Source organism: Colias philodice, chromosome 10 (genome assembly GCF_061535455.1).
Source record: "Colias philodice isolate Cphi_HAF_F1 chromosome 10, ilColPhil1 Martin Lab GWU primary, whole genome shotgun sequence".
In the NCBI taxonomy this organism is placed as follows: domain Eukaryota; kingdom Metazoa; phylum Arthropoda; class Insecta; order Lepidoptera; family Pieridae; genus Colias; species Colias philodice.
In genome coordinates, this window is record NC_143095.1 from 22,250 (window position 1) to 50,221 (window position 27,972).

Genomic DNA, 27,972 nt, shown 5'->3' on the forward strand with positions numbered 1-27,972 from the left:
GGAGGCCGCTCTGGGGTCGAAGAAGAAACCCGACTACGATCTGTGTCCTGTTTCATTCGTCAAGCGTATCCTGAGACAGGATACGATCGGGGAATGGGACAGGAGATATGATGTGGGGGAGACGGCTGGAGGCACGAAGCTCTTTTTCCCAAGCGCTGCTGCTGCATACAAAATAGTACGGAAAATAGACATCACACACCACACCACACAAGCACTGACTGGACACGGTGGATTCGCCTTCTACTTGAACAGATTCAAGCTGAAGGAGAATCCATCGTGCCTGTGTCAGCCCGGAGTCGACGAGACGGTTTCTCACCTGTTGCTCGAGTGTCCGATTTTTGCAAGAGATAGATATGTTATTGAGCAAAAATTGGGCATCGCGATGACGGGTGAGAATCTGCCCGCGGCCCTGGGGGACAAAATGAGGAATGAATTCCTGGAATATTGTAAGTACATTGTTGGGGTGGTAAACAAAAGAAACTGTGATAAGCTGTGATGTTAGGGTTAAGTTTTATTGTTGTGCCGTGTTAATTTGTATATTTATTTGTATTGGTTTTATTTTTATTGTAATGTTTAAATTGTTAATTTTAAAGTGACTTTTAATTATTGTATTTTATTATTATTTTGAAAATTTGATTGTATATTGTAAATTCGTATTTTAAAATTTTATTGTATTTTAATATTATGTGCCCATATTGTAAATAAAGAAAATTGTGTTTATTATTGATTAAAGAAAATAAATGTCTCTAGACTATACTCTAGAGAAAAAGCAGACAACACCCTGCGATGGCGGGTGCTTTTACAAAAAAAAAAAAAAAAAAAAAAAAAACCTAACCTAACCTAAACCAAACTTAACCTAACCTAACCTAACCTAACCTAACCTAACCTAACCTAACCTAACCTAACCCTAACCTAACCTAACCTAACCTAACTTTGCGAAAAATCTCTATTATTCTCTTTCTGTATGCAGTATTCATCATCATTATCATCACCATCAGCCAACATACATTCCCACTGCTGGGACACGGGCCTACTATGAGAGCTAGCGCGCAATAGCAACTTTTGTCTCCGCAACTATTTTGTCTCTCCCATCAACTCTATGGGCTACTGTGGGCTAGTAAGAAAGTGCGCGCACGTAGCGACGCAACTCCCCATAGAGTTGATGGGAGAGACAAAATAAAGAATACTTGGGGCGTGATCTACCGAAGGCCAAAATATAGTTTTTAGAATTTTTGTCTGTTTGTCTGTATTTATGTCCGGGATAAACTAAAAAAAGTACTGCATGGATTTACTTTACTTGTATCTCAAGCACGCAAGAATACTTAATAGTAGCTAAAGCTATCTCAAGTGACAATTCTATGAAATATTAAAAAAAAATGTTATATTTTAATGTAATTGAAAATAAACAACACAATTCATTTGTTTTTATTTTATTATAAAATAAATGCACGATATGCCATAACAATATTACACTTTTTATGAACAATTTTATCGAAGAAAGAATTATAATATCAATGTGAGGCATGCGGCTGCGCACACTGCAGTGGGAGCGGTGGATGCACACTGCGGGCAGGCGCCCGGCGCCGCGCTACCCGAACGTGGGCACCCAGCCGGCCAGCGCCTTCGACAGCCAGCGGCTGTGTCGCTCGCAGACGGGCTGCCGAACGACATTGCTCAAGTTATACTACCTTCTTCTGTTTCGATTTTAATTACAAATTCCATCTAAAAAAGGAAACTTATATTTCTTATAACCTAAAATAAACAGCTAAATTCTCTCCTCATTTAGCCGACTCTTAAGTTCTTAACTTAAGAAACTGATTTATATAAAAAATAGTTTATATTATATTTTTGTTATGTTTATTTACTCTGTGATTGACCATACGCACCGGCTCACCGGCCAATTTGCGCGTCCATCACCGAGTTTGAGAAAAGAGAAGTACCAGTTCGGCGATCGCGGTCCGCAGGGCGGCGGCGGCGGCCTCGCAGCCGCCCACGCTCCGCACCTCGGGCGGCTCCAGCGGGTGGAGCTCGCTCAGCTCCACCACCACCGCCTCTTCCTTCCACCACTTCTTGCACTCCACCGAGCGGGCCGTTTTCGTCACCTGTGAACATCGAGTCGCACGTGAGTCGCGTCGCGAGATTCTCGCTCGATGGTTTTCAACGAACGGAAGCATCGCGGGCCGGACCTTGATTCGGTACGCGGGGTACGTGGCGGGCAGACTTTTAAACTGGGCTTTGACAAAGGTCCACCCGAAGTGGAGGCGCACGAGCAGGCGCAGCAGCTCGCGGTCGGCGGGCGCCAGCGCGGGCATTGCGGCGCGCACGGGCCCGCTCGCCACGTCCACGGCGCAGCCCAGCACGATCGTCGACAGCTCCTGCGCCAGCCGATCCGGATCTGCGAACCGAATCGTACGCGTCAGACGTCGCGACCGCTGATCGAGAGAGGTCAGAATCGATGAAATGAGCGATTACATTTCCAATATTATTTAATTTAAAGTTAAAACCTTTTTTGTAAGCTTTAATTGAATTGCGCTTAAAATAAAAATGAACTTTTACATTAAAACTTTTAGGTCACTGCAATTTTTTTATTATATTATTAAAATTATGCATTTCATTTAATTTATTTCTAATGAATGAACTAAAAGCGGGATCGTGGCTCAGCGCACCGGCTATGAACATGGCGCGCGGCTCCGTGACGTTGCTGGGCACGGGGCAGGCGGCGAGCGCCTGTGCACAGCGGCGGCGCGCCGGCAGCCGCGCCAGCGCCGCGCGCACCACGTCCGCCACCAAGCCGCGGTGCCGCCTGCCGTTACATACACGCATTATTTATTACTACGCCTTCCTTTCATTTACGTTTGATTTCAGTACCTATGAAATGTATAGGGACTCTTGGGATATTTTTCCAAATAATATCTTCGATGTTACGTAGTATGGTATACATGATTTATTTTATACCTTTCATAATACGGTATAGATAGAAGGTCCGCATTGACTTTCTGGATAAACCCCGTCCGTATAAAGAGTGTGAAAAAAAATTGAAATCCGGTGGCCCCAAGTGAGGTAGATGCATTATGCATATGTCGTGGCCAAAACGTAGATATCTTGCTCATTTCATGAAATGATCGATCATTTTATGAAATGGTCGCATTCCATGAAATGGTTGAATGTCTATTGGCCATATCATGATGTGGTTTGAGCAGATCAATGATAAGAAATCGTTTATCGATATGACAAACTAAGCGCGTTTTTTTCATGAAATGACCAAAATTATTCGATCATATTATCGTATAATAATAGTTACATTATTATTGGTAGAGGCGCTGCAAGCGCTGTGTTTATGTGATAAGATGACGGCCGCTGGCGAAAGTTATATTATTCGCAGTTAAATAATTCATAATTCGTTTAATTACAATATGAAGAAAGTCATAGCAAAGAATTTACGACGAAGAGGTTCGAGTACTATGGAAACTGCGGATATCTTATATTGAAGAAAAAATGCGCGTAAAATCCTATAATATGTATTTAATATTTATAATATTTTTTTTTTTTTTTTTTATTTGGCTCACAAATCGAAGTTGTCACTCAAATAGCCTTAAAAACAATTCACCAGAACAAAACATTTGCGGTGCAACTCCTAAAACCAGTGAGCACATCGTGCCCAGTAAAACTACATAAAATAACACTACTACTACTATTTTTAGGTACTCAACGCAGAGTATATTTTACTTCTGGCTGAGGCTAGAGAACTCGAGAAAATATCGAAATCATACCTAATTCTATTATAGTACGAACAGCACCTGTATAAAGGAGAATTTTGACCTACGTTAGTACGACAATAGGGTAATTTAAAGCACTTCCTATTTTCCAAACGGCTAGCAGGACGTGGAACTTCTATTTTAATGCGCGAAAGGAGTTCAGGGCAATCCACAAGACCATGTATCAGTTTGTACAGAAACAGTATGTCCAAACCTTTGCGGCGCACACTTAGAGGCCTCATTTTGTAAAAACTCAATCTTTTTTCGTATGATACCAATGTTTTGCATTGATTATTAATGTACGACAGTTGATATACAAATCTTTTCTGAATTCTCTCCAATCTACTGGAATGCACAGCATAGCTGGGAGACCAAACACAGCTGTTATATTCCAAGACACTTTTTACAATGCAATTGTAAATAGGAATCACAACACAAGGGTCCTTAAAATATTTTAATTGCCTAGAAATGAATCCGGAAAGACTGGACGATTTACTTATTATGTGATCCATGTGATCTTTGAAATTCAGTGAACTGTCAACCATGACTCCTAAGTCTCTAATACTGTATACTTGTTTAAGATTGCTACTTTTTAAAATATATGAAAGAGGTAACGTGTTCTTCTTTTTTGTGAAGTTCATGCAATAACATTTATTTTCATTTAATAGCATTCTGTTCCTGAGACACCAATCTTCAACGTGGTATAATTCTTTTTGTAGCATATTCTTATCGTCTTCGCATTGAATTCGCATATACAATTTTAAATCGTCCGCATACATTTTAAAATTACATTTTAGATAATATATCCTACTAACTATATTATTATAATTGTTTCTTTTCTAAAAAGTGACTCGCTTCTGGCACTCGCCGGCCGCTGCCGCGGTACTAACTTAAATGACAATAAACAAATTCTTTAAATAATCTGAAATTTTTTTTAATTTTATTGACTCCCTATATTTTATACGATCTGGCCAAATATGGATGACAAAATCGTAAAACATTGACGAATTAACGATCTGGTCAAACTATGTTGGCCACATCATGAAATGCGACCATTTCACGAAATGATCAATCATTTCATGAAATGAGCAAATCTACGATATGGCCACGACACATACATCTGTTTCGCTGATCTATTTTCTAGAGATAAGTATGATCGGCCTAATGTGTCCTGCCAGACCGAGAATTTTTTTCTTCGTCTCCACCGGGAATCGAAGTTCGAACCCAGGGGCCAGGACCCCTCACGCGTTTATAACAGCTGTACCGAGGGGGCCGAGCGGTGTAACCGTATAAGGTAAGGTCATTTCATATGGTATAAGGTATTTATATTTTAAATATTTGAAGTATGAAGCGACTGAGGTACGAGAAGATTCCTCCATTTCGAGTCTTTCATCAATTGCAATAATATTACATAGACGAAAGTTGTGGATGCGCTCACCCCATGATGCGCACGAGCCGTTCGCGCAGCTTGCGCGAAGCGGCCGCGGCGCAGAGCCGCAGCGCCAGCAGCGCCGTCAGCAGGAAGCCGGCGCTCACCGCGGGCGCCGGCAGCGACTCTTCCGCGCTGCGGAACCATCGTTTGTTCTGTTTCCATCATTCATGGTCTAAGATCCGAATAGAAGTCGAAATGCAACGGCGTGATAATAGAATGAGACCAATTTTATAATAAATTTAGTGTATTAAAAAATGTATTAAAAATGGGTTGACTGGGAAAATCCTGGACAGGACATTTTTAATGAATTTAAAAAAATACATTTTTTTTTAATTAATTGCAGTAAGTATCAACATAATAAAAAAAATGTAATAGACTTAAAGTATGAAACCTACAGAATGTGCAGGCATAGTCGTTTTCTAATATTTACCGGGACAAACGGCTAGGTTGGCAGGTATAAACAGGTATGTCGGTACCAGTTACTTTCACTTGTATTGATAGGATGATGAAAAAAAAAATTATGTCAGCGCTGTTTTATTACAAAATTGTTTTATTATCTCGAAACTGCAATTAATAAAAAATGAAAATATTTTTTTTTAATAATTAATAAAAAATATCCTGTCCAGGATTTTCCCAGTCAACCCATTTTTAATACATTTTTTAATACACTAAATTTATTATAAAATTGGTCTCATTCTATTATCACGCCGTTGCATTTCGACTTATATTCGGATCTTAGACCATCATATCAAAACAACAAAACGCATTACGATTAATAATATCGACACAAGATTCACCTCACGATCGCCGGCCACTTCCGACGCATAGCGCACAACAGATCCAAGTATAACGACAGGGTTTCGGACTTCTTCAATTGAACTGCGGTTTAAATAAAATAAACAATTACGGTAACACAAATAGAAATATTAGTATCGAATATGTCTCGCTATACATTAGGGGAGCGGCGGGGCTCGCTCACCGTCCTGCTGCAGCAGGCGCGCGGCCAGCATGTCGAGCGCGCGGTAGGCGACGTGCTGCAGCGCGGGCGGCGCGCCGCCCAGCGCCGCCAGCGCCGCCGCGCGCAGCTCCGCCGGCATCGCCTCCTATCGAACCGTTTGCCTTTCTAACTTCTCAATACGACATACGCGCTCATCCCTTATAATATGTTATAAGGTACCTACGAATTATAAAACCTTTTAACGGATTTTATACGAACTATCATCGACCTGCCCTTTAATTTTTTGTGCAGCCATTTCCATACGCCATTTTGCCAATAAAACAAAGTCGTTAAGGTCTGGAGATGGTGACGGCCCCAATTTTTACTCGGGAGCCTAATCAAAAAGAATAATGAAATGAAATACGTTCGTTAAGGTTACATAAAAAAGATACAAAGAAAATGAAACAAACAGGTAGTAACTTAAATATATTATGTAGGTAAATCAAATCAAATCAAATCAAATCAAATCAGTTTATTTGCTTTGGTATGTATGTATGCCACAATATAGGCCTGCCACTGAGTGCAATTATAGGTACACTGAATGAATACGATCCGTTCCAAAATTTTAATTTCTAAAGGTATAAAATAAGACTCGTAAAAATAAAAAAAACAAGGGAGTATGTACACGATAACTTACTAAATGAGGAGACCTCTTTAGGGGCGACAGATCGGGTTCGATGGCCAGTATTTCGGCGAGTTTGAGCAGAGCGTCCGTCGTCAACGCTTCGCAGATGCATAGCTCGTCCGCTGTTCCTCCTCTTTCCTTATTCTGTGTTCCAAAACCTAGGTTTGTATTAATAGAAATAAAGAAAAATACGTTTATTATGGTATGAGTCCACATTAAAAAGCGTTTGCAAATAAATGTTACGTCTCGCTATCGATTATTATCTATATATTATGTACATATATTTTATTGGAGGGTTTTTCTAACGCCTGAAAATTAAAAGAATAAATACCTAGTTAAAATCGGTAAAAAAATAAGTACTTAAGCACTTAATTTTTAACCGACTTCAAAAAAAAGGAGGTTATCAATTCAGCCGGTATATTTTTTTTATGTCAGTGTCCAGCACTAAGCACTTAGTATTAAGCCCGTGCACCGACATCAAACCTTTTTAGTAAATAGCCATAGAAATCTAAATAACAAGACATATAGAAGTGCTATAATGTCATAATTCGTATGAAAACCGCTGTCGCCAAAGGGCGTATTCAGAAAGAAAGCTTGAAACTTATAAGCGCTTATCGGCGCTTGTCATGTTCATATATTTTCCTGTCAGTGCTGGTAACCCGCGCAGGAAAATATATGAACATGACAAGCGCCGATAAGCGCTTATAAGTTTCAAGCTTTCTTTCTGAATACGCCCTATATCAACACATTCAAACCGAAAGCTAAACAGTACACACAAGTAAACTATGCCTTTTATTGGACAGCTTGATTTTAGTGAAAACTAACTTATCTATTAAATTAAGCTTTTGAATATGTATCCTAACGCACGAATTTACGGTTTATTTTAGTTTGAAATATTATTCCTTTATAAGTATAATTACAACTTGTGGAAGAATTTCCGCAATGGGAATTGCTGAAACACACCATGTATACACTCATACGTCTCCAGAGCAACTGAACAGTGACGAATGCACTGGTGATGTGCAAATCACCTGAGTGGCGACAAGGTCACGCACGCTTACGACTTCTAGTGTCTTGTTATTTAGATTTCTATGTAAATAGCACATCTAAATAATATGTAGTAATTAATAATCTTTTTTATTTTTTACTTTTCCGTTTTTGAAGTCGGTTGTTTTTAACGTACCTACTACCTAGTTATTTTTTACACTCACGTAAAATGTTAAGGTAAACTTCGCCGACAAGTTTATACAAGTTTCGCAGCCTGGAATCTATATACGCATCTCCCTCTCTTTTAGAATGATAATACGTAGCCTTCACAATTCGAAAAGTCGGTAAAGCCAAAGTTGCGACCTGTAACAAAACGATAATCGTATGTCAGCATAACAGTCATCCGGTAAGAAAGAACGAGCTAGCTCAGGAGGCGCACCGCGCACCTTAGCGGTGATGCGCGCCGGCTCTCGCGCCAGCGCGGCCAGCGCCTGCTGCACCGCCGGCTGCGCCGCTACGGAGAACAGCAGCTGGCCCATGGACGTGCTGCGGTCTTTGTAGTACACGTACCACAGCAGGGAGCTGTGGCTCAATATCGCTTCCCACTCCATGTCCGAAGCTCGCCTGGCGGTCATAAATCATAATAAACAATTAATGTACAAAGCGATAGAGGTAGTGGTTAATAGTTAATACCCTACGGGCCACGGGCCACGGCAGAAGTGAAAACTTAATCGATGGTTATACCTTTCTCGCTCAGATACACCCGTCAGGAGTTCACCCGATCAGGCTTTTCAAGTAATAGAGTGACGAATTATTATTTATTAGATACGAATGAACTAGTCAAACCAATTGCCCAAGAAGTTGGCCACGTCATGAAATGCGATCGGTTTTATGTTTCTCGTACCCGTCGGGCAGCGCGCTGAGGCAGTCGGGATGGCGCGGGTCGTCGGGCAGGTCGGCGTCGGGCCGGCGGCGCCACAGGCGCAGCGCGGCGGTGCGCGCCGCCACCACGCGCGCGGCCCGCGCACAGCGCGTGAGTCCCGCATCCGATGCCGTGTCGGTCGCGTTCATCTGGAACGCGTCTTTGTGAATCACTTTATTTAATCTGTGTCGGTATGTCGTAATTGTATACGCGATATGCCTCGCGTTCTAAGATTCTCATTTATACTGTGACGATTCGTATGTCGCATTACTACTGTTGACGTATGATACGCTGCGTATGATCGCAGCGCATAATACGGTAGGTACGAAGTCCGAAATTACGAGTTCATTTTTATAATTTACCTGAATGCTGTGAAAATATCCATTCGATTGAATCAATTCCTTGAACTCCGATTCATCCTTGTCGTAAAACGTTCTCTGTATATACTCCTTTTTTAGAAAATCTTTTTGTGCTCTTTTGGCGACTTCGAACACTGTATGGGCGCGGGCGTATGCGTAGTAGTATCCGTACTTATTCGAAAGGTCGGTCAATAATTTAACGACCGATACGAAAAAATCTTTACAACCTTCTTTTTCTATTTTATATAAAAATCGCAACGCCCAGTTTTTTCCCTTTTCAAGAATATCATCGAACGGCATCTGAAACAAATAACATGAACCGTGTAAGTTTCGTTACAACGAAACGAATTTTCTTTTTTTCGCAAGGAATACTACAGAAAGGGATCAAGAATGCGATTCTCACCAGCGGCGTGGTGTAGGTGAAGTAGGCGCGGTCAGGATGCACCTCGTGCAGCGAGTGCAGCACGGCGAAGTCGCGCGCGAGGTCCGCGCAGGCGCGCACGAGCCGCTGCACCGCCGGCGACCACGCGCCACGCGCGAAATCTTTCGCTTTGTCTATGTTGCTCGCTGCCTTCAGCAAATACAGCCCGCGGAAAAGAACATTCCGGCTAAATATTTCGATATCCTTCTTCCTCAGGTATATTTCCTCGTTCCCGTCCAGAATTGGCATTATTCCTTCGCGACGGAAGCCGAGAGACTCGTCCTCCGCTTCCGTGGGACAGTTCAAAAGCCCTAAGATGCAGTCTTTGACGAGGGCGAAGGTTCGCACCGTAGTTGAACATTTATAATCTGTTGGATTTTCAAAAAGTAGTTCGTGGATCTCTCCTATCGTATCGTTTTCTGTGGTTCGGTTGAAATAATCCGTTATGTAGAAACTCAATTCCGCCAAATGATTCACGAAAATCTCAGGATAAGGATATTCGCTGAAAAGACAAATGCGCTCAGATAATCAATCAAAATAATAGATCGGAAAATTATTAAATTTTAGATGTGAAAAAATAACTGCGTTAAAAACAACCGACTTCAAAAACGGAAAAGTAAATAATAAAAAAGATTTGATATTATTATTTAGATGTGCTATTTACTAAAAAGGTTTGATGTCGGTGCACGGGCTTAATACTAAGTACTTTGTGTTTCAATCAAATCTTTTTTTATTTTTTACTTTTCCGTTTTTGAAGTCGGTTGTTTTTAACGCAGTTATTTTTATTTAATACTTTTTAGTGTATTTTTCAACACGCATCAAACGAGCCCAAACTCGATAAAATTGAGTCAATATTGTTTACTGTTTACTATTACTGAGTTCCTATAGCCAGTAGCCACCTTCAGATTCCATCATCAAATCAGCTCTATGTCATGATAATGTTTCATCGATATGTTACGCCATATCTCATCGAAGCAAAAATGCTCAACATGGAACGACGCAGGCGCCTTCACTTTGCTGTGATGCTTTTTGAGGTGGTGACGTCTCAAATACCAAAATACCTGCACAGGAAGCTTAGATGGGTTGGTGAGAAAAATGGCTCGCACTTTACAAGAGCATCCACTTACATGTTGGCTATGCCAAGATACCACACAACCGCTTTTAGAGGAAGTTTTGTATACAACGCAACTAAGTGTTGGAATAACCTTCCGCCGCCGCTACGTGAGTCGATTTCCAAACACTCTTTTAAGTATAAGTATAAAACACACCTGATTAGCGAATTCGTCGGGAAACCTTAGTTGCGTTGTATATTATAATTGCATTCAATATATATGTAATATAATTTATCATTATTTATTTATGTTATATAGGTATTGATGTGTATTTCATTTATTTGTAAATGTTAATATTTTATAAATACAAACACTCATTTATTTATTTAAATTTTTCTACTTACTTTTTATTTTATATTATTTTATGTTATATAACTAAATTTTATTATTAGGGACACTTTAGACTTAGACTTACGCGTCTGTTGTCTGGTTGGGCCCTGAAAACCAGCGCTATGCCAACCATACCGGTGCGGCATAGCATACGCTGAGTGGCCTTACCCCTTAGGTCACCAGTCGCCACACAAATATGTATTAGATTTTTAGCTTTTAAGTTTTTTTTTTATCTTGTTATTTTCTATAGTGTTTAAGAGTGCTTTTGTTATTGTTTTTTTTTATGTGGTGGTGGTACTTTGGTGATGCTAATAAATGTATTTTATTCTTATTCTTATTCTTATTCTTATTCTTATTCTTATTCTTATTCATCGCTATCCAATTTAACTAAATACGTATCAAAATTTCAGCTCAATCGGTTACCGGGAAATGAATCAATTATCAAAGTTACATTGCTACATTCCAATTAAGTCATGAATCGAGTACAGACAAAAACACTCATAAAATAAAAACTACTGGGCCTATCCGAATAAAATTTTTATGGGACCAATTCAACACCATCCCGCTTCGAACAAAAAAAGAATCACGTAAATCGGTTCAGAAACCTCGGAGAAATCGGTGTACATACATTAAAAAAATATACCGGCCGAATTGATAACCTCCTCCTTTTTTTTGAAGTCGGTTAAAAATGGTGTGAACCGACATTGAACAAAAGCAATTGCAAACAAAAGCCACCAAAGAAATTGGTCACTCACAGAAGTGCGAGCCGGCGCTGCAGCGCGGCAGCGGCGCCGCGCGCGAACTGGCCGGCGGCGCGGTGCGGCAACCGCGCTCGCGCCGCGCACGCCTCCGCGCACTGCTGCAGGCGTCGCGCGCTCTCATCGCTGTCCCCGACCTTTGCATCGTTTATTTAAATTCATAAGTACCTATCAAAGTTTGTTTACATTTATGAAATTAATATTAGTACCTACAGAACGAAAATATGTATAACATTAACCGCCGGCGCGGCGGCTTCACCCGTGTAGTCAAAAAAACCCGGATAGTTCCCGTTCCCGTGGGATTTTCGGGATAAAATCCTATCCTATGACCTTCCTCAGGTCTCAAGCTATCTCTGTACCAAATTTAAAGTAAATCCATGTAGTATATTTTTGAGTTTAGCCCGGCCATACATACAGATATACAGACAAACAGATAAAAATTATAAAAACTATGTTTTTGGCTTCGGGTTTCTATTGTATATCTACAGCTTACGTCAATCTCATACATTCGTAGTCTATTCTATTGAACGCTACGCTAACAGAAAACCACTTGACTAGGGCCGGGCTGAAAGCAATAATTCGAATTCGAACCCTGGCCAAAATGAAATGACCGCATCAACATACTTTTACCACAGAATACATAATAGTAGCTAAACTTTTACTATCAACACTGAAAAAGTTTCAATTTTGTCAAATTCAAAAATCCTCGTCTGAAAGAAGGTTCAGTTTGACTGACTGTTGTCGCATGTAGCATAATCCCGCAGATCACAGAAACTATGCATAATCCCCATTTGCAATATGGTCCGCTATTTAAGATCATTAACTTTACATTAACCGTCTACTTAATAGACCGAACAAAGCCTTAACATTTGGTTTGGACGTTAGTTGAATAAACAGCGTCTTTAAAGCATTGAGGGACGATTCGATCCGTACGAATGCGCCACGATTCGAAGGAAGGCATTTTATTCGATTCGACCGTTTCTATAGGAATAAGTTTCTTACAACTATAATGACACTGCTATTTATCGTCAAAAATATTAATACAGAAGTTACATCTAACAATAATAATATATTAAAAGCTATTGCATATAATATATAGTTTCTATCGCGGGCCTTGAGCGTGGAGATCAAATCCAGAAAGTTCGTAATGAAAATACACTAACACCCCCTACCTTGACCGGCAAAGCATTTGATACTTTTATGCTATGCAATTATAGCTTTACCGCGGCAGTCTCTGAGTGCCACACGTCTTTTTATATTATAAACGTTCTATAAATGTAATTTTACTCTAAGATTTATTGAAGTTGAAAAACAAAGAAATTTACAGACTAGAGTCTTGACAATATTATAGAAGTCTCACCTGAACTGTCAGGTGAAGTTCGAAAGTATGGAGAAGTAGAGACAATGCGAGGGCGGGGCAATCGGTCACCAGAGTCACGTTTGGCGATAATAACGTGTCAATAGCACTCGCAGTTAGCAGCGTTTCTGAAACATTATAGACGTATCATTCTATCCCGCCCAAGTTATAGTACTAGCTCGGCCACATATTTAACTTCGAGTTCCCATGGTTCATGGTTTTTGTTTTGCTGGAGGCTGATGATGATGAGGTTAAATCTGTGTTGATGAGTCTTAAAACAGATAGCGCACCGGGATACGATAATATTGAATGAATGAATGAATGAATGAATGAAAGCCTTTATTGCAAGAAATTTACAAGTAACAATAATTTATAGCTTAACTAGGTTTCTTCTGGGTATCTTGCTTGTCTTTCGACAAAAGCCTCCTCCAAACTCTTCCATGATTGCCTTTGAAGTGCTATTCTTCTCCAGGTCACTCCTCCTACAATTTCCTTTAAATCATCTTCCCATCTAATTTTTTGTCTCCCTCTGTTCCTTTTTCCTTCCCTGGGATACCATTCCAAGAGATCTTTAGTCCACTTTCCTTGTTTATTCCTCATTATATGCCCTGTCCAACGCCACTTTAGAGATTTGACTGTCTTCACAATGCTTTGCAATTTCGTCTTTTTTCTAATATTGGTTATTTTTACTTTGTCGCGTCTTTTAATTTTTAACATGCTTCTCTCCATTCCTTGTTGGCACACCTTTAGTTTTTGTAATTGTTTTTTGGTTAAACACCATGTTTGGCAACCATAAGTCATCACTGGGCGTATGCATGTATCAAAAACCTTACTCTTTAACGTCTGGCAGATATCGTCGTTTTTAAAAATATTTTTCAAGGACCAAAATCGTTTCCAAGAACTTGCTACCCTTTGCTCTATTTCTTTTGTCATAAGATCATTGGGAGATATGATCTGTCCCAGATAAAGATATTCTTCTACATACTCTATGTACCTGTTGTGGACTTCTATTGGAATTTTAGTTCTATTGGTCATTATTTTTGTTTTTAATGTATTCATTACAAGTCCTACTTTTGCGCTTTGGTCGGCAAGCTGTTGTAACATTTTTTGTAGAGTTTCAGGTGTTTCGGCTATTACAATGAGATCGTCTGCGAATCTTAGATGGTGTAGGCGCTGGCCATTAATGTTTATACCACAAAGGTCCCAGTCGAGATTCCGAAAAATACCTTCAAGAACAGCCGAGAATAGTTTTGGTGACATGGGATCCCCTTGTCTCACCCCTTTCTGTATTTCAAAGTCTCTTCCAACTCTCTCAAGCCTAATTTTAGCCGAAATGTGACTGTAGATGTTTTTGATGAGGTTTATATATTTTTGATGGACTCCCTGTAATTTTAATGCCACCCAAAGATAATCGTGTCTTATAGAATCAAACGCCTTGCTGTAGTCTACAAATCCTATATAGTAAGGTTGATTATATTCATTACATTTTTCTATAAGTTGTTTAATAACAAAAATATGATCAAGTGTTGAATAATTGCTTCTGAAGCCAGCTTGTTCTCGAGGTTGTGATTCATCCAAGGTGTTTGATATTCTGTTTAGGATTGTTTTAGCAAATATTTTGTATAGGTTAGGCATTAAACTTATTGGTCTGTAGTTTTCTATTAATTGTTTGTCTCCTTTCTTATGCAGTAAGATAATCGTTGTGTCGGTCCACTGTTTAGGTATTTGTTCAGTCTGATATATTTCGTTAAATAAATGGGTAATAATCGGGAGAGTCTCTGATGCAGTCTTCTTTAAAATTTCGTTGCTGATTTTATCATCGCCTGGTGCTTTGTCGTCTTTTTGGGATGATAGGGCCTTTTCTACCTCACTTACTAGAAGCGGTGGTATTTCTCCATTTTCTTCATCCATGTTATAAACTTGATTTTCTATAGGTAATGTAGCGGTGTCCTTGTATAGTGTTTCGTAGAAAATTGTAGCAGTTTCTAAAATCTTTTTTCTATTTGAGCTTGTCGTGTTAGTTTTTGTATTTTTTATTTTAGGTATCCAATTTTTGTCTTGACTTAAAAGTTTTTGTGCTTTTTTCACTCCACCCGTCTTTTCTATTTGCTCTTGTATTAGTTTAATTTTTGTTTTCTTTTTAAAGTTTCTTATGTTCCTATTGATCTGTTTACTAATGTCTTGTATTTCTTTCTTGTTGGATTTTCGATTTTTTAATAGTTCTTTCCTAGTTTCCAAAAGTTTCCTTGCTTCGTCCCCCACTTTATCTCTCTTAACTTTCACAGATATCAAGTTTTCTTTTAATTTTATAAGGTTCTTTTCTAATACGTTATATTTGAATAAGACTGATTTATCGCTATTTATCTGCATTTCGTTATTGAGTGTATGGCCAAAACTTTTCAACACATCATCTGGAATTGGTGGAATTTTCTCATAGTTTTGTTTTATGAATTTTCTTGACCTTTTTGGTTCTATTGATTTTATTGTACCTCTCAACAATCGGTGGTCTGAGTTAAAGTTAAGTGTATTAATGACTTCTACGTTTTCAAAATATTGTGGCTTATTTGTGAGTATAAAATCGATTTCGTTGCAGGTTTTGGCGTCCGGGGATATCCAAGTCCATTTTCTCTTAAATTTCTTCTTAAATAGTGTGTTCATGATTTTCAGGTTAAATTCTAATGCAAAGTTGATTAATCTTTTTCCATTATCATTTCTTTTACCGTAAGTATGAGGGCCCATAATCTCGTTTTCAGATTCTGTTTTTTGACCTAATTGACTGTTGAAGTCTCCCATTATTATTAAATTGTCGTACTGTGTTTCTTTTAATGCATTTGTTAATAATCTATAGAAACTGTCTTTTTCTTCGCTATCAGTTTGTTCGTGTGGGGCGTAGGTCTGTACAATTGTCCACATTTTGCTGTAACCTGGTATATTTATCTTTAACATGATTATTCTATCCGATATTCCTATGAATTCTACTACTTCCTTTTTAAGAGCAATATTTATTAAGAAACCAACGCCATTCCTTCCTTTTTCCTTACCTTTGTTGAAAAATATATATTTACCTTCTACTTCTAACAATTCTTCTTCGTTTCTTTTTGTTTCACAGATACCTATTATGTCCCAACGTATTTGTTCTATGGCTAGTTCAAATTCTGCTTGGCGTTCCTCAGTTCTCAAAGTGCGGACATTAAATGTGGCAATGTTGAATTTTCTATAATTTAAAGTTTTATTGTAGGATGCGGTTGATTGGTTTGGAGGGTTGTAGTCTGAAACCCCACGGTGACAAGCCGGATTGGGGAGTGCTATATTAAAAGTTCTTCTAGTTTGTAGTTGGTCTGTAACCAGCTGTCGGGGTTTTGTTAGTTTTTTGCAGAGGAGGGGATAGTGGAGAGAGAGTTGCTTCTTACTCTCATAATATCGAAAGCATTTTTCCTGTGAGACTTAGATATTTCTGTCAGTTTTTGTTTGTTGTCCGGGATGTTTTTATTTGGTGATTCTGATCGATTACGTTTACGTTTTTCATTCTTGTTTTTGTTATCACGTACTATAAGTTTATCGTATTTTATCACTGCGTATCTTCCTTTTTCCCTTTCTTCAATTAGTTGTTGTTGTAATAATTTCCTTTTATCCAAAATATCTTTTGGGTAATCCTCTACAATGTAAACGTTTTTAATCTTTTTCTTGCTCTGTATTACTTGTTCTTTTTGCCATAAACTCAAGAAAGAGATAAGAACTGGGCGAGGCTTATCACTTTGCAAATTTTTCTTACCAAGGCGGTGTACTTTGTTAATATCACTTGGTTTTAAATCAATTGCAGTTCCAGATGTTATTAAATTGATGGTTGTTTTTAATAGGTCCATACTTGAGGTTTCGTCTTCTTTTATTCCAAAAGCTATAATATTTTTCTGACGTTTTTCTCTTTCCAAATAATCTATTTTGGCTTTTAAATTTTGATTTTCCATTTTTAAATTGGTAATTTCTTGTAAAACCGGGCCGAGTTTTTCATCGATTCTGCACATTATATTCTTTGTCTGTTCCTGCATCTCCATCCTTAGTTTATCAAAAAGTTTTTCAAATTCATTCATTTTAATATTTATAAATTTGGGTAATTTTATGCAACTTGTGGCAACCCCTGTGATTGAAATCGGACAGGTGTCAAAAACAGACAACTGTCACTATTATGACTTGACTTGTCAATTGAATCAAATCAGATGTTATAACCTCTTAATTACTGTTATTATAAAATCAATATGCCATTAATAATTCTTCAATTTTATTATTTAAATTGTTCACGGGCACTTTCACTATGTTTTATATGTATTTCTTCCAAAGTTTGTGCACTTAAAACAATTGAACTGGAATTATTTATACTGGGTATGTTTTCGTACTTGTTGACACTTTGACAGCCGGTAAGTAGGTAGGTACGATAATATTACTACTAAATTTTTAAAGCAGGCCGGGGAAATAATTATATGTACCTATAATGACTCATCTCACAAACCTCTGCTTTACAACAGGAGTCTTTCCGGACGCTCTGAAATTGGCCTTAATAACGCCTGTGCACAAGGGTGGGAATAAAGACGATCCCAATAATTACAGACCCATCTCAGTCCTCCCAGTAATGGCGAAAATTCTAGAGAAATTATTAAATAACCGTTTAACTTCTTACTTACATAAATTTAATTTACTATCTCGCTCGCAATTTGGTTTCAGACATGGTCTAAGTACTGAAGACGCTGTTACAGCTCTGACTTCTTTAATCGTTAATCAAGTAGATGTAGGAAAAAAATGTATAACTGTATTTCTAGACATAAAAAAAGCATTTGATAGTGTCTCTATCCCCATCCTTGTGCAGAAGCTAGAGCAAGTCGGTATACGAGGTAATTCTTTAAACCTATTTCGGAGTTATCTCACAGATCGTAGACAAAGGGTCAAGATAGCAGAGCATTGTAGTGATGATTCTAAGGTATTTTATGGTGTTCCGCAGGGGAGTGTATTGGGACCAACTCTCTTTTCTTTACGTTAATTCATTATGTGATATGTCTTTGACAGATGGATATGTGTTTTCATATGCAGACGATACAGCTATTGTATTTTGTGGAAGAGATTGGGAAGAAGTACAAAATAGTGCTGAAATTGGTTTAGCTAAAATCGCACAGTGGTTAGAAATGCATCTCTTGACTCTTAATATAGCTAAAACCAACTACTAATCATAGACGAACGTTTGTCGTGGCATCTACATCTAGAACTCCTCATGACAAGGACTAGAAAGTTTATATGGTTCTTCAAGACCCTAAGACATGTCGCAACTACAGATTTGCTGAAAATTGTATATGTGTCACTTGTTCAATCGGTGCTTACATATTGTATTACGGTATGGGGAGGGGCTACCAAAACAAAATTTCTAGATCTAGAGAGGGCACAAAGATCTTTACTTAACGTTATCCATTTTAAACCTTATAGATTTCCGACTCAAGAATTATATTCAGTGTGTGATGTTCTTACAGTTCGAAAGCTTTACATATTAAATATTGTTCTGAAACAACACAAAAGTTTAAAATATGATCCTAAACTTGATAATAGAAGGAGGAAAGCATGTGTGGTTCCCAATGTACTTGTTAAAACCGCATAATATGCTCGAAGACAACAGGCTAAACAGTCTTCTTGCCTATACAACTTAATAAATAAAGCTTTAAATATATGTATATCCTAAAACAGCGAAGGAGTGTAAATTGCAACTAATTAAATGGTTAAAACATAAAAATTATGAGGAAATAGAAGAATTATTAAAATTAAATAAAATAAACTAAAATAAAGCAACATATTATACCTACTACCTAATATACACACTACACACACACTCTCTCACAAACACACACGCACATTCACACACACACACACAAAATACACATTTGTTCTGTTCCCTATAATAAATATATATAGTTTTTATATACATATTTCTCTTTATCTAAGAAAATGTTATTCGTGTAACACTTATGCATAATGTACTGTCGGAAGAGCGAGATGTCCTAACACAAGCATTTAATTGCTTAAAAGGATGTCTCAATGACTGTAAAATTATTGTAATCAATAATCATATTTGTTACAGAATAAATATTTTTGATTTTTTTTTTTATCACACGTTCGATATGTTAAATGAGAATAATACTACAATAATTTCCAGGCAGAATGCTTCACGTATCCGCTGTTATATATTATCTACTAGCGACTCGCCCCGGCTTCGCACGGGTGCAATGCTGATACTAAATACACTACAGAAAAACTGTGAACGTTGTAGCACAGACTAATAATAATATACTACGTATGTAATATATACATATTATAAAAACATAGCGGCCCGGCCGGCCGGTACCGCCGCAAACGCTACGTCCCGCAATTTTTAAATCTGTAATATCTTCGAAAATATCATACGGTGTAAAGGGCCATATAGATCTATATTAAATGAACAATGTATTGCACGCCTCATAAGCGAAGCGTTGAGGTGGGTACTACTGTCACTTCGCGCAAAACATCTGATTTTTCAAACTTAAAATGTCTTTATGTATCATACATTGCACTATCATACATTGCACTAGTAAGATAATACATACACACACATATTAAGAAAAAACACTATTTTTAACGTTCATGATATTTTTGATGTCATTTTTATTATTTAAACTAGTTAAAAAACAGTTTAAAAAAGTTCTGTCTTGGACGTCCGTGTGTCTGTATGTGCGGATCCTTTTTCTTGTTAACACGATAGCGACCGAAATACTTTACTAATCGAGTCTTTTTTTTTCTCTTACGCTTGAGTATGCTCAGGAATAGAACCCTTTCATTTTTCAGGGTCTGATTCGATGTGGTTTAATTGTTATTAAATAAACAAAAATAATAATTAATAAATATTTATTAAAAAAAATTATGAGGCGTGCACTTTTGGATTTTCCAAATTATTTAATAAATTTAATGTATTCAAGGTACATTTTTAATTGGTTAAGGATTAATTCTGTATTGGTTAAAATCGCTTCGAAAATTAGCCATTATTTGTCGTAAAAAATAAATGACAAAAAAAAGTTATTGTGGGTTATCCATAAGAGATAGACATATACCATCAAGGACTTTTCTGTAGACCTTTTCAATGTGTACAATACTTAGTACATTATTTTGATAAAACTCGTAGGGTTCAGGCTGCGTTTGCAATGTAAGCGGAAAAAAATGTAATTATTTATTACATCACATTAGAAACCTCAAAAATAACAGTACTTCTCCACTATTTAATGGATGTTATTATACATATAAACCTTCCTCTTGAATCACTCTATCTATTAAAAAAAACCGCATCAAAATCCGTTGCGTAGTTTCAAAGATTTAAGCGTACAAAGGGACATAGGGACATAGGGACAGAGAAAGCGACTTTGTTTTATACTATGTAGTGATAGTGATAGTGATAGTGATAGTGATAGTCACCACTGGCCAAGAGTCCAGAAATATGCAGAGCATACATTTACTTTTAAATCAAATATGATGTTTACCATCACGCGCAAGACATTCCAGAATGATTTTGATAGCTGCTAGTCCCAGGGTGCCACCTTCGGGCGCGCTGAGCGTGCGCTCGAGCAGGTCGGCGCGCAGCCACCTCGCCGCCGCGCCGCTGCAGTGCGGCAGGGATAGGCCCGCCGACGTGCACCACTGCACCACCGGTAAAGGTAACTGAAAAATATTGTACATTTTTGTTATTTAGTTAAATAAGTAAAGCTAGGTAATACTTTTGCAAAAGATTATTTATTTCGTAAGTCAAAGAGCGTTATCATAATATTATATTTCATAAAATCAATAATTATTATAACCAGTGCCGGTGTAAGGGCCACTGACACCCTGGGCGAAAATATTGTGGCGTGAAACTTGAGGTGTTCTGAAGGTTTGCACCAGGAGAGGCAAGATACTCCAGTCTCCAACTTCAGACCTTGGCGCCCCCCAGAATTTGTCGCCCTGGGCCATCGCCCCCTCTCGCCCCCTCTTAACGCCGGCACTAATTATAACAATTTATAATGTAATGGTTATCAATCAAACAATATTGATAAGTACATATACACTAAACTTGTAAGTACGTGGACTCAACTAGAGTTAAAAGTTTAAAAATGAGTCGGTCATAAAAGGGCTTACCTTTTCGAAGGATTTAAACATCAGGTCCAGTTCCTCTTCAGTGAAGAATTTCGCCATCTCAAACACAAGGTCGACGAGGCAGCGACTAGCCGCCTCGCTTTCGAGCCATGCCCGTACCACTTTATCATAAACTGAGTAAAGTGAATCTAATCCGTGATCCTTCACTTTGTTTAATAACCCGTCTATATTCTGCAAATCCACATAAAAACTAAGTAATGCTCCCAAAACGGCCGCTTCCATATTCTTGTTGTCGGATTGTAAGAAATAAGCATTGCATGTCGTATTTAAGAAGTCTTCGAAGCCAGATTTGTAATTACATATAACGATTTGATTATTGGCCTTCAAAAACTTAAGTATTAATATATGTATCTCGATGGCGTTAAAAACTTGGCCTCTATTCTGTCGCTCGGACTCAATATTATTAACAATAGCCTTAGATAAGGTTTGCCAGTAAAATTTCGTATCTTTAAAGCCCGCTTTCAATCGATCGGTCAATCTTTTGGCAATTAAATCGGAAGCACTGGCTGCTTTATTTTTGGTTCGATTATTTTCGATGAAAAACTTTTCAAAAAAGATTTTGTACTTTTTTGAGAATCTCAGAAACTCCTCTAATTTGGTGGCACTCAACTGTGAGTTTGTAAAACCTATTCCTTCAGAACTGAAATAAAAATGAATAATAATATAAGTGTGAATACTATAGACTATAGGTACTTACCTAAATAAGAATCGAATCCTAGAAAATAGATTTTTTTTATTAATTCTAATAATTTTTTTCCTACTAATTTATGTGTCTTTGTAATTGAAAATAGTAATGATAACGGATCAAACTACAAAAAATCAGGTAAAAAAATGTATCCGTACTCACACAGTAGCAAAGGCGTCAAGGTAAGTTTCGCAGTAATCACTTAGTAATAATTCAACTGATTTCTTTTCCAGAATAGATAAAAGCACCTCGGTTAAGACAGAACCGTCACCCCATATGCCTGAAAATAATAATAGTTAAAAAAAACTAAAAAACACGCTTTTTATAGAAAACCGAACTAAAAAATAGAAAATTTTATCAAATTAGTGTATTGTCATCGGTCCTCAATGAATCTACAAAGTTTGAACGAAATCTGGCCGTTTAAAGTGGGTCAAAATCGCGCCCAAAGAAGTCGGTTACAAACAAACAAACATACAGGTGAAGCTAATATAAAGCGTGTAAAAAGAGCGTGTGCGCCGCTGAACAGCACACGTGCCAGAAGTGAAACTTCTTTGGCAAGATTCAAAGATACTAAAATCGTCGCCTTACTCCATGACGTGACAGTATTGCCAGATTTTTTAGCCAGATGCGGTAAAACAGCAGCGGTCGTTCCAAATATTATTACTTTATACATATAAGCAAACCGCAACGGTTTCCGCTAGTGGGCACTGGCCTCATACGAGAACTAACAAAGAACATTTCTGTACTTTTACGACAATTACAGATTTGATACTAAAACCTGTGCTAAAGTCACTCATAAACAAACACTTGACGCAAAACATAATACAAGTAGGTAATATGTGTAAATTTAAATAATTGAAATGATAAAAACCAAAAACACTTTGAACAAATAAGTACCCTGTAAATATTATATTATACTTACCAGTTTGCAATGATTCGAGAAAGGTTTGTATAAGAAGATCTGGCTTGTCATTCCAATAAGTCGATTTCTGTAAATTTACATATAATAGGTAAGTATGTATAATTACAAAGTTGCTTTTTTTTCTTAAATTATTTTCTAGCAAAACAAAAGAAAAAACGGAACCTCTATAGAATCACTTCCTTGTCTGTCCGTCTGTCAAGTCTCTTTTGCTCAGGAACGCGAGGAGGTAAGAAGCAACGGGCACAGATTGATTTTATTATATTGCATTTAATTGGAAAGTATACCTCTGGTGAGGGGTCGGCGTGTCCGGTCACCAGGTTTAGCAGACTACGCCGCACCCAGCCCGGCAGAGCGTCTTCGACGTCCGCGGGATCACTATTCTGAACGACATTCACTAACTCCTGCAAAGCAATAATGCTATTCTTTACTAATTTTAATATATTTATATTTTATACCTTAGTAGGTGAAAACGGCAAAATGGACTGTTATCTATGAGCTATAATTGAAAATATTGAAGTTTTTTCGCACTGTAATTTCTAATATGTATTACAGAACATAATATATCTCTCCGAAATTACCATCATGAGACCATTGGGACTGCCCCGCACTCTATCAAAAGTAGACGCTATTTTTTGGGTATTATCGCCCAGAAATCGTCAGTATGCGCATTAGCGAACATTCCAGGCGCACTGCAGTAGCGAGGCAGTCCCAAGTCCCAACTCCCAACTCCCTACAGCATTCTAAACGTATTATTATAGTTTATACCACAGGTATAAACCATACCATACAACAGGTATACCTACATGCATAAAATTATGACTCGTAAGGCGATCTATCAGAATGTATAGTAGAACCTTAAGTAGAACCATAGACTACCCGTGTAGAAATTCTGACAGAAGGCTTTAAAAAGCGTGTAAATGTTGCGTGGTTTTATGAAACCACGGTAAAAGTGAAACTGTTCTAACGGTTCCGAACACTGCTTTGTGTAGCGCATGTCGCGTGACGGTCGGCTGCCGAGTAGGTATACCTACTCGGCAGCCGCGATACACGCGACATGCGCTACACAGACCAAAAAGTTTGAGACGATGTAATAAAAGTTTCACTTTAAAAGCGTGATTTTCACTGGATTACTACCTACAACGCAAATCTACGGGCCAACATATTACTTCGGATCGCCAATGCCCTACGCTCAACGCTCTACTTAATATATCTACGTCATTATCCTTTAGGTCATCAGTTAGCATGTGTCCCAGATACTTGAACTCTGTAACTCGTTCAACATATATATCAGACGCACATTTTCTATGCTTGCCAACGTCCCCAAAAACAATGCATTTAGGTACATTTAGAAACATTATAAAGCAAGCCGTGAGCAGCGACATAATAAATTATGTCTCACAGACTTTGAGCATCTCAGAAATGGCACTTGCAGCTTGCAGTCGGAGCCAGCAATACCATATCATCGGCATAGCTTATGTTGCTACTTGCTACATATACCTCCGGGCTCCGATCCAGCTACCAACACGGAACACCTAAACTAACACGCATATTGCTGAGTACGACAACAAGAAGGTCATTTACGTAAAGATGGAACAATTTAGGCGACCACAGTCCCCCTTGTCTTTAGAACTATTAAGCGATATAACAACTAGGTAGGTACCCAAAAACGACATTATCAGAAAAAGTTTGATTTATTGATATTGTCCGCCACTAATTACCTTTATCCTTAATGGTAAAACATCCGACATCACAGCATCCATAGTAGCTCAATCTGTAACATATTAATAAGTATTACTTTAAAATATGTAAACGAAACAATTAAATAAGATACGTAAAATACCTATTGAAAATGGCTAGAGCAAACCGAGGCAAACGCTATGCAAAGTCCCAGTCTAAACGAATATTTTAGTTAGTAGAAAAAAAATATTTCTTTTTAGATAATATTATTATAGGTAATCTGTAGCCTAACTCGATCAATTATTAATAGATAATGAGTATTATTTGCAATGGTGCAGTTTGTTTAATTTGTACAATTATATCATTATATTCTATGAATTAACCTTTCCAAGTATTCTGGCTAATAACAATATAACTAATCCATTATATTGTGTTATTAGCCAAAAACGATAAACCGGTTCATTCAATAGGTCATAAATCGTAAACGGTAAGTTTTACCAAAAAAGTTTACAAGATATGTATAAAAAATGCGTAATTTTATTCAGTACAAAAAAATATCAAAATAATTTTTGTCCTAAAGTAAAAGGATTTCGAGATATCTGCCAACTTTTCGCGAAGCTACTGGGCCTTAGCCTTGACCACGTAGTATATTATTATTAGTCTGTGCCTTGACCTAAAAAAATATGAAATTAGATCGGAACTTTATTTACCTACTGGGGAAAGGCGATCCGTTTTGAACCTTATTTTGAAGTTTTGAACACTTCACAGCGAGCGTGGCGCCCGCGACGGGGACGCGTGACGGGGAGCCGGGAGATCGTCATAAAATGAATCATACAATTAGCATTTAGCAAAAGTATTTATAATTTTAACTAGGTAGGTAGGTACTACCTTTCTTATTTTTCAGACGAGTCCATAAAGATACTCCATAAAAATGAAATAGGTAGGTAGGTAAGTTAGAAATTATTAACCGACTCCAAAAAAAGGAGGAGGTTATCAATTCGGCCGGTATTTTTTTTAGGGCTGGTGGGCTTTAAATCCCCTTTCCAGCTCCTGGGCTAGGTCCACGACCTAACTGGACCACTAAGAGAATATAACAATAAAACCTATTTTTTTATTATGTTGTATAGCTATAAATTTTGTTTTAGCCGTTTTTAATTTTTTCTTTATCTGTGCTATAAGACGTGCTTTTAACCAAATTTCAAGACTCGGTGTTCACTATCTGTGCCTCATGCTATAAGATGTTACTTTTACTAAATTTTAAGACTTTGTGTTAACGGGAAATACCCTGCAGGTTTTGATTCCCTTGCGAATGTCGAAATTTGCTATAATTTGCAGTATAAACGGCTGCATCTTTTGATTGCGTTGGCTTATACGTTTGATTTTTCGTATTTGTGTATTCATGAACTAACTTCGAACTGAAATCAAACTATGTACTAGCAAACGCATTGAAAAAGATACAGCCGTTTCTGCTGAAAATTTACGACATTCGCAAGTGTCGCCAGGAATCAAAACCTACGTTCACTTCCCGTGAACAGAGAATCTTGAAATTTTGTAGGAAGTTACGTCTTATTATAGCACAGATAATGGAAAAATAATTTGGAAAATCCAAAAGTGCACGCCTCATAATTTTTTTTTAATAATTAATTATTTATTAATTATTATTTTTGTTTATTTAATAACAATTAAACCACATCGAATCAGACCCTGAAAAATGAAAGGGTTCTATTCCTGAGCATACTCAAGCGTAAGAGAAAAAAAAATCCTCCGCACATACAGACACACGGACGTCCAAGACAGAACTTTTTTAAACTGTTTTTTAACTAGTTTAAATAACAAAAATGACATCAAAAATATCATGAATGTTAAAAATAGTGTTTTTTCTTAATATGTGTGTGTATGTATTATCTTACAAGTGCAATGTATGATACATAAAGACATTTTAAGTTTGAAAAATCAGATGTTTTGCGCGAAGTGACAGTAGTACCCACCTCAACGCTTCGCTTATGAGGCGTGCAATTGCAAAAAGCATAAACTTAAAGTTAAAACATATAAAAAATGTTTGTACCTACGGAACTCTTGGTGTGCGAATCCGACTCGCACTTGGCCGGTTTTTTTTATCTACTATCTGCGTATCAATTAAATTTATCAAAATATAGCTTTTGTAACTTGACCACGACTATGTGACCCCCCCGCCCCCCCCTGGCACTAAAGCGTCGTCCGTAGTCCACGCAAGCTTAAAATAATAATATTAGTAGGTAGGTAGCTAGCGCTAGCGTATAAAATAGTAGGTACGTATATGTAGGTACCTATTATAATATTATTATTTATTATAGCCTACTGACATATTATAATAAAAAGAGAGCTAATTATCAACAAAAATAGCAATTACACACCTTTGGAATGTTTGCACAAGGGCGTAGGTACATCTGCTAACAAAAAACACTGTTTAAATAACTTCCAAATCACAATAAATCTATCTACTACCTAGCCTATATTTTTGTAGACTTTACCTACACGAACTTATGAAAAGCAAGGTAAAAAAACAAACAAACACATCTACGCTCAATTCTGTAAATTGGTACTATTGCAGCTAGTGAGGTAATAGTAGTGAGAGACGAGAGTGAAGACTGAAGAGCGGGCTAAACTTGAACTTGTGTCATTCAAATCCCAAAAGGGCCTCTACCTCTAGCTAGCGCGATACATGCCCGCCCGCGTCGCGCGTCGCCCGCTGCTAGAGAAACAGTTATTCGGTTAAGTAATCGGTTTCTGTACCGAATACCGATATCACAAGTTGACCCGGACGCGGCGCGGCGGAACTGAATAATAATATTGTCCAACTTCTTCCTAACTAAGATCGATAAGTTTATATTATTAAATCTAATGTTTTTATAAACCAAAATAGTAAAAAGTAGGTAAGTATCTAAAATAACGCACAAGATAATATTTGAAATTTGTCATATTATATTGTATTAATTGGAATGTAATAATGTTATTATTAAAATGATTGCATGCCAGATCACATTGCGAATACTGTAACGCAATATTAGGTAATATAAGTTAACATCAGCTAAATGTATATAAATGAATTTGAATTTGAAATAACGAATCTCAATTCGCTATCTATAAGTATAATAATTGGTAGCTACCCAATGAAAGCTTTTTGACGTGACAACGTCTTAAATTAGGTTGCGACTGGGAGTCACTTATGAAAAAGTGTAACGCTCGGTAACGTTACGATGAGTCACCGAACGAGAGAGAGGCCCGCCGAATGCCTTGCGTCTCTCTCCCACTCAACTATGATCGAGAAAAAGACGTTGTCACGTAAAATCTTCGCCCGTAAAACCGACTTTACAGGCAACCATTTTTTTTTAAATGACATCGACACGTAAACAATTCCTCGAGACTTAACTACATACTCATATATTTTATATATTATATATATGTAT

The 27,972-nt window shown here is 37.6% G+C and overlaps 1 protein-coding gene across 1 annotated transcript; it reads right to left on the reverse strand.

Moving 5' to 3' along the window:
* Positions 1-1,414: 1,414 nt before the first annotated feature.
* Positions 1,415-27,176, reverse strand: LOC149484973 (uncharacterized). The gene is made up of 23 exons (XM_089699696.1): positions 27,037-27,176; positions 26,920-26,955; positions 24,568-24,620; positions 23,134-23,250; positions 22,850-22,916; positions 22,090-22,207; positions 21,225-21,882; positions 20,594-20,771; positions 13,059-13,183; positions 11,696-11,835; positions 9,481-10,000; positions 9,081-9,377; positions 8,701-8,867; positions 8,243-8,420; positions 8,021-8,159; positions 6,822-6,967; positions 6,167-6,290; positions 5,985-6,066; positions 5,194-5,319; positions 2,667-2,803; positions 2,187-2,395; positions 1,941-2,102; positions 1,415-1,657 (listed from the first exon to the last, which is right to left on the reverse strand). The coding sequence occupies exons 3-23, from the start codon at positions 24,607-24,609 to the stop codon at positions 1,589-1,591; spliced, it is 3,801 nt and encodes a 1,266-aa protein (XP_089555822.1). The 5' UTR covers positions 24,610-24,620; positions 26,920-26,955; positions 27,037-27,176; the 3' UTR covers positions 1,415-1,588.
* Between the last annotated feature and the right edge of the window lie 796 nt (positions 27,177-27,972).

Bases quoted from the DNA above. Each gene is read 5' to 3' on its own strand.
- LOC149484973 (XM_089699696.1), bottom strand. From the start codon at position 24,609: ATGGATGCTGTGATGTCGGATGTTTTACCATTAAGGATAAAG. The intron at 22,917-23,133 runs GTATACTTTCCA...GTAAATTTACAG, and splicing joins ACGCCGACCCCTCACCAGAG to AAATCGACTTATTGGAATGA. The intron at 6,067-6,166 runs GTGAGCGAGCCC...TTTAAACCGCAG, and splicing joins GCGCCTGCTGCAGCAGGACG to TTCAATTGAAGAAGTCCGAA.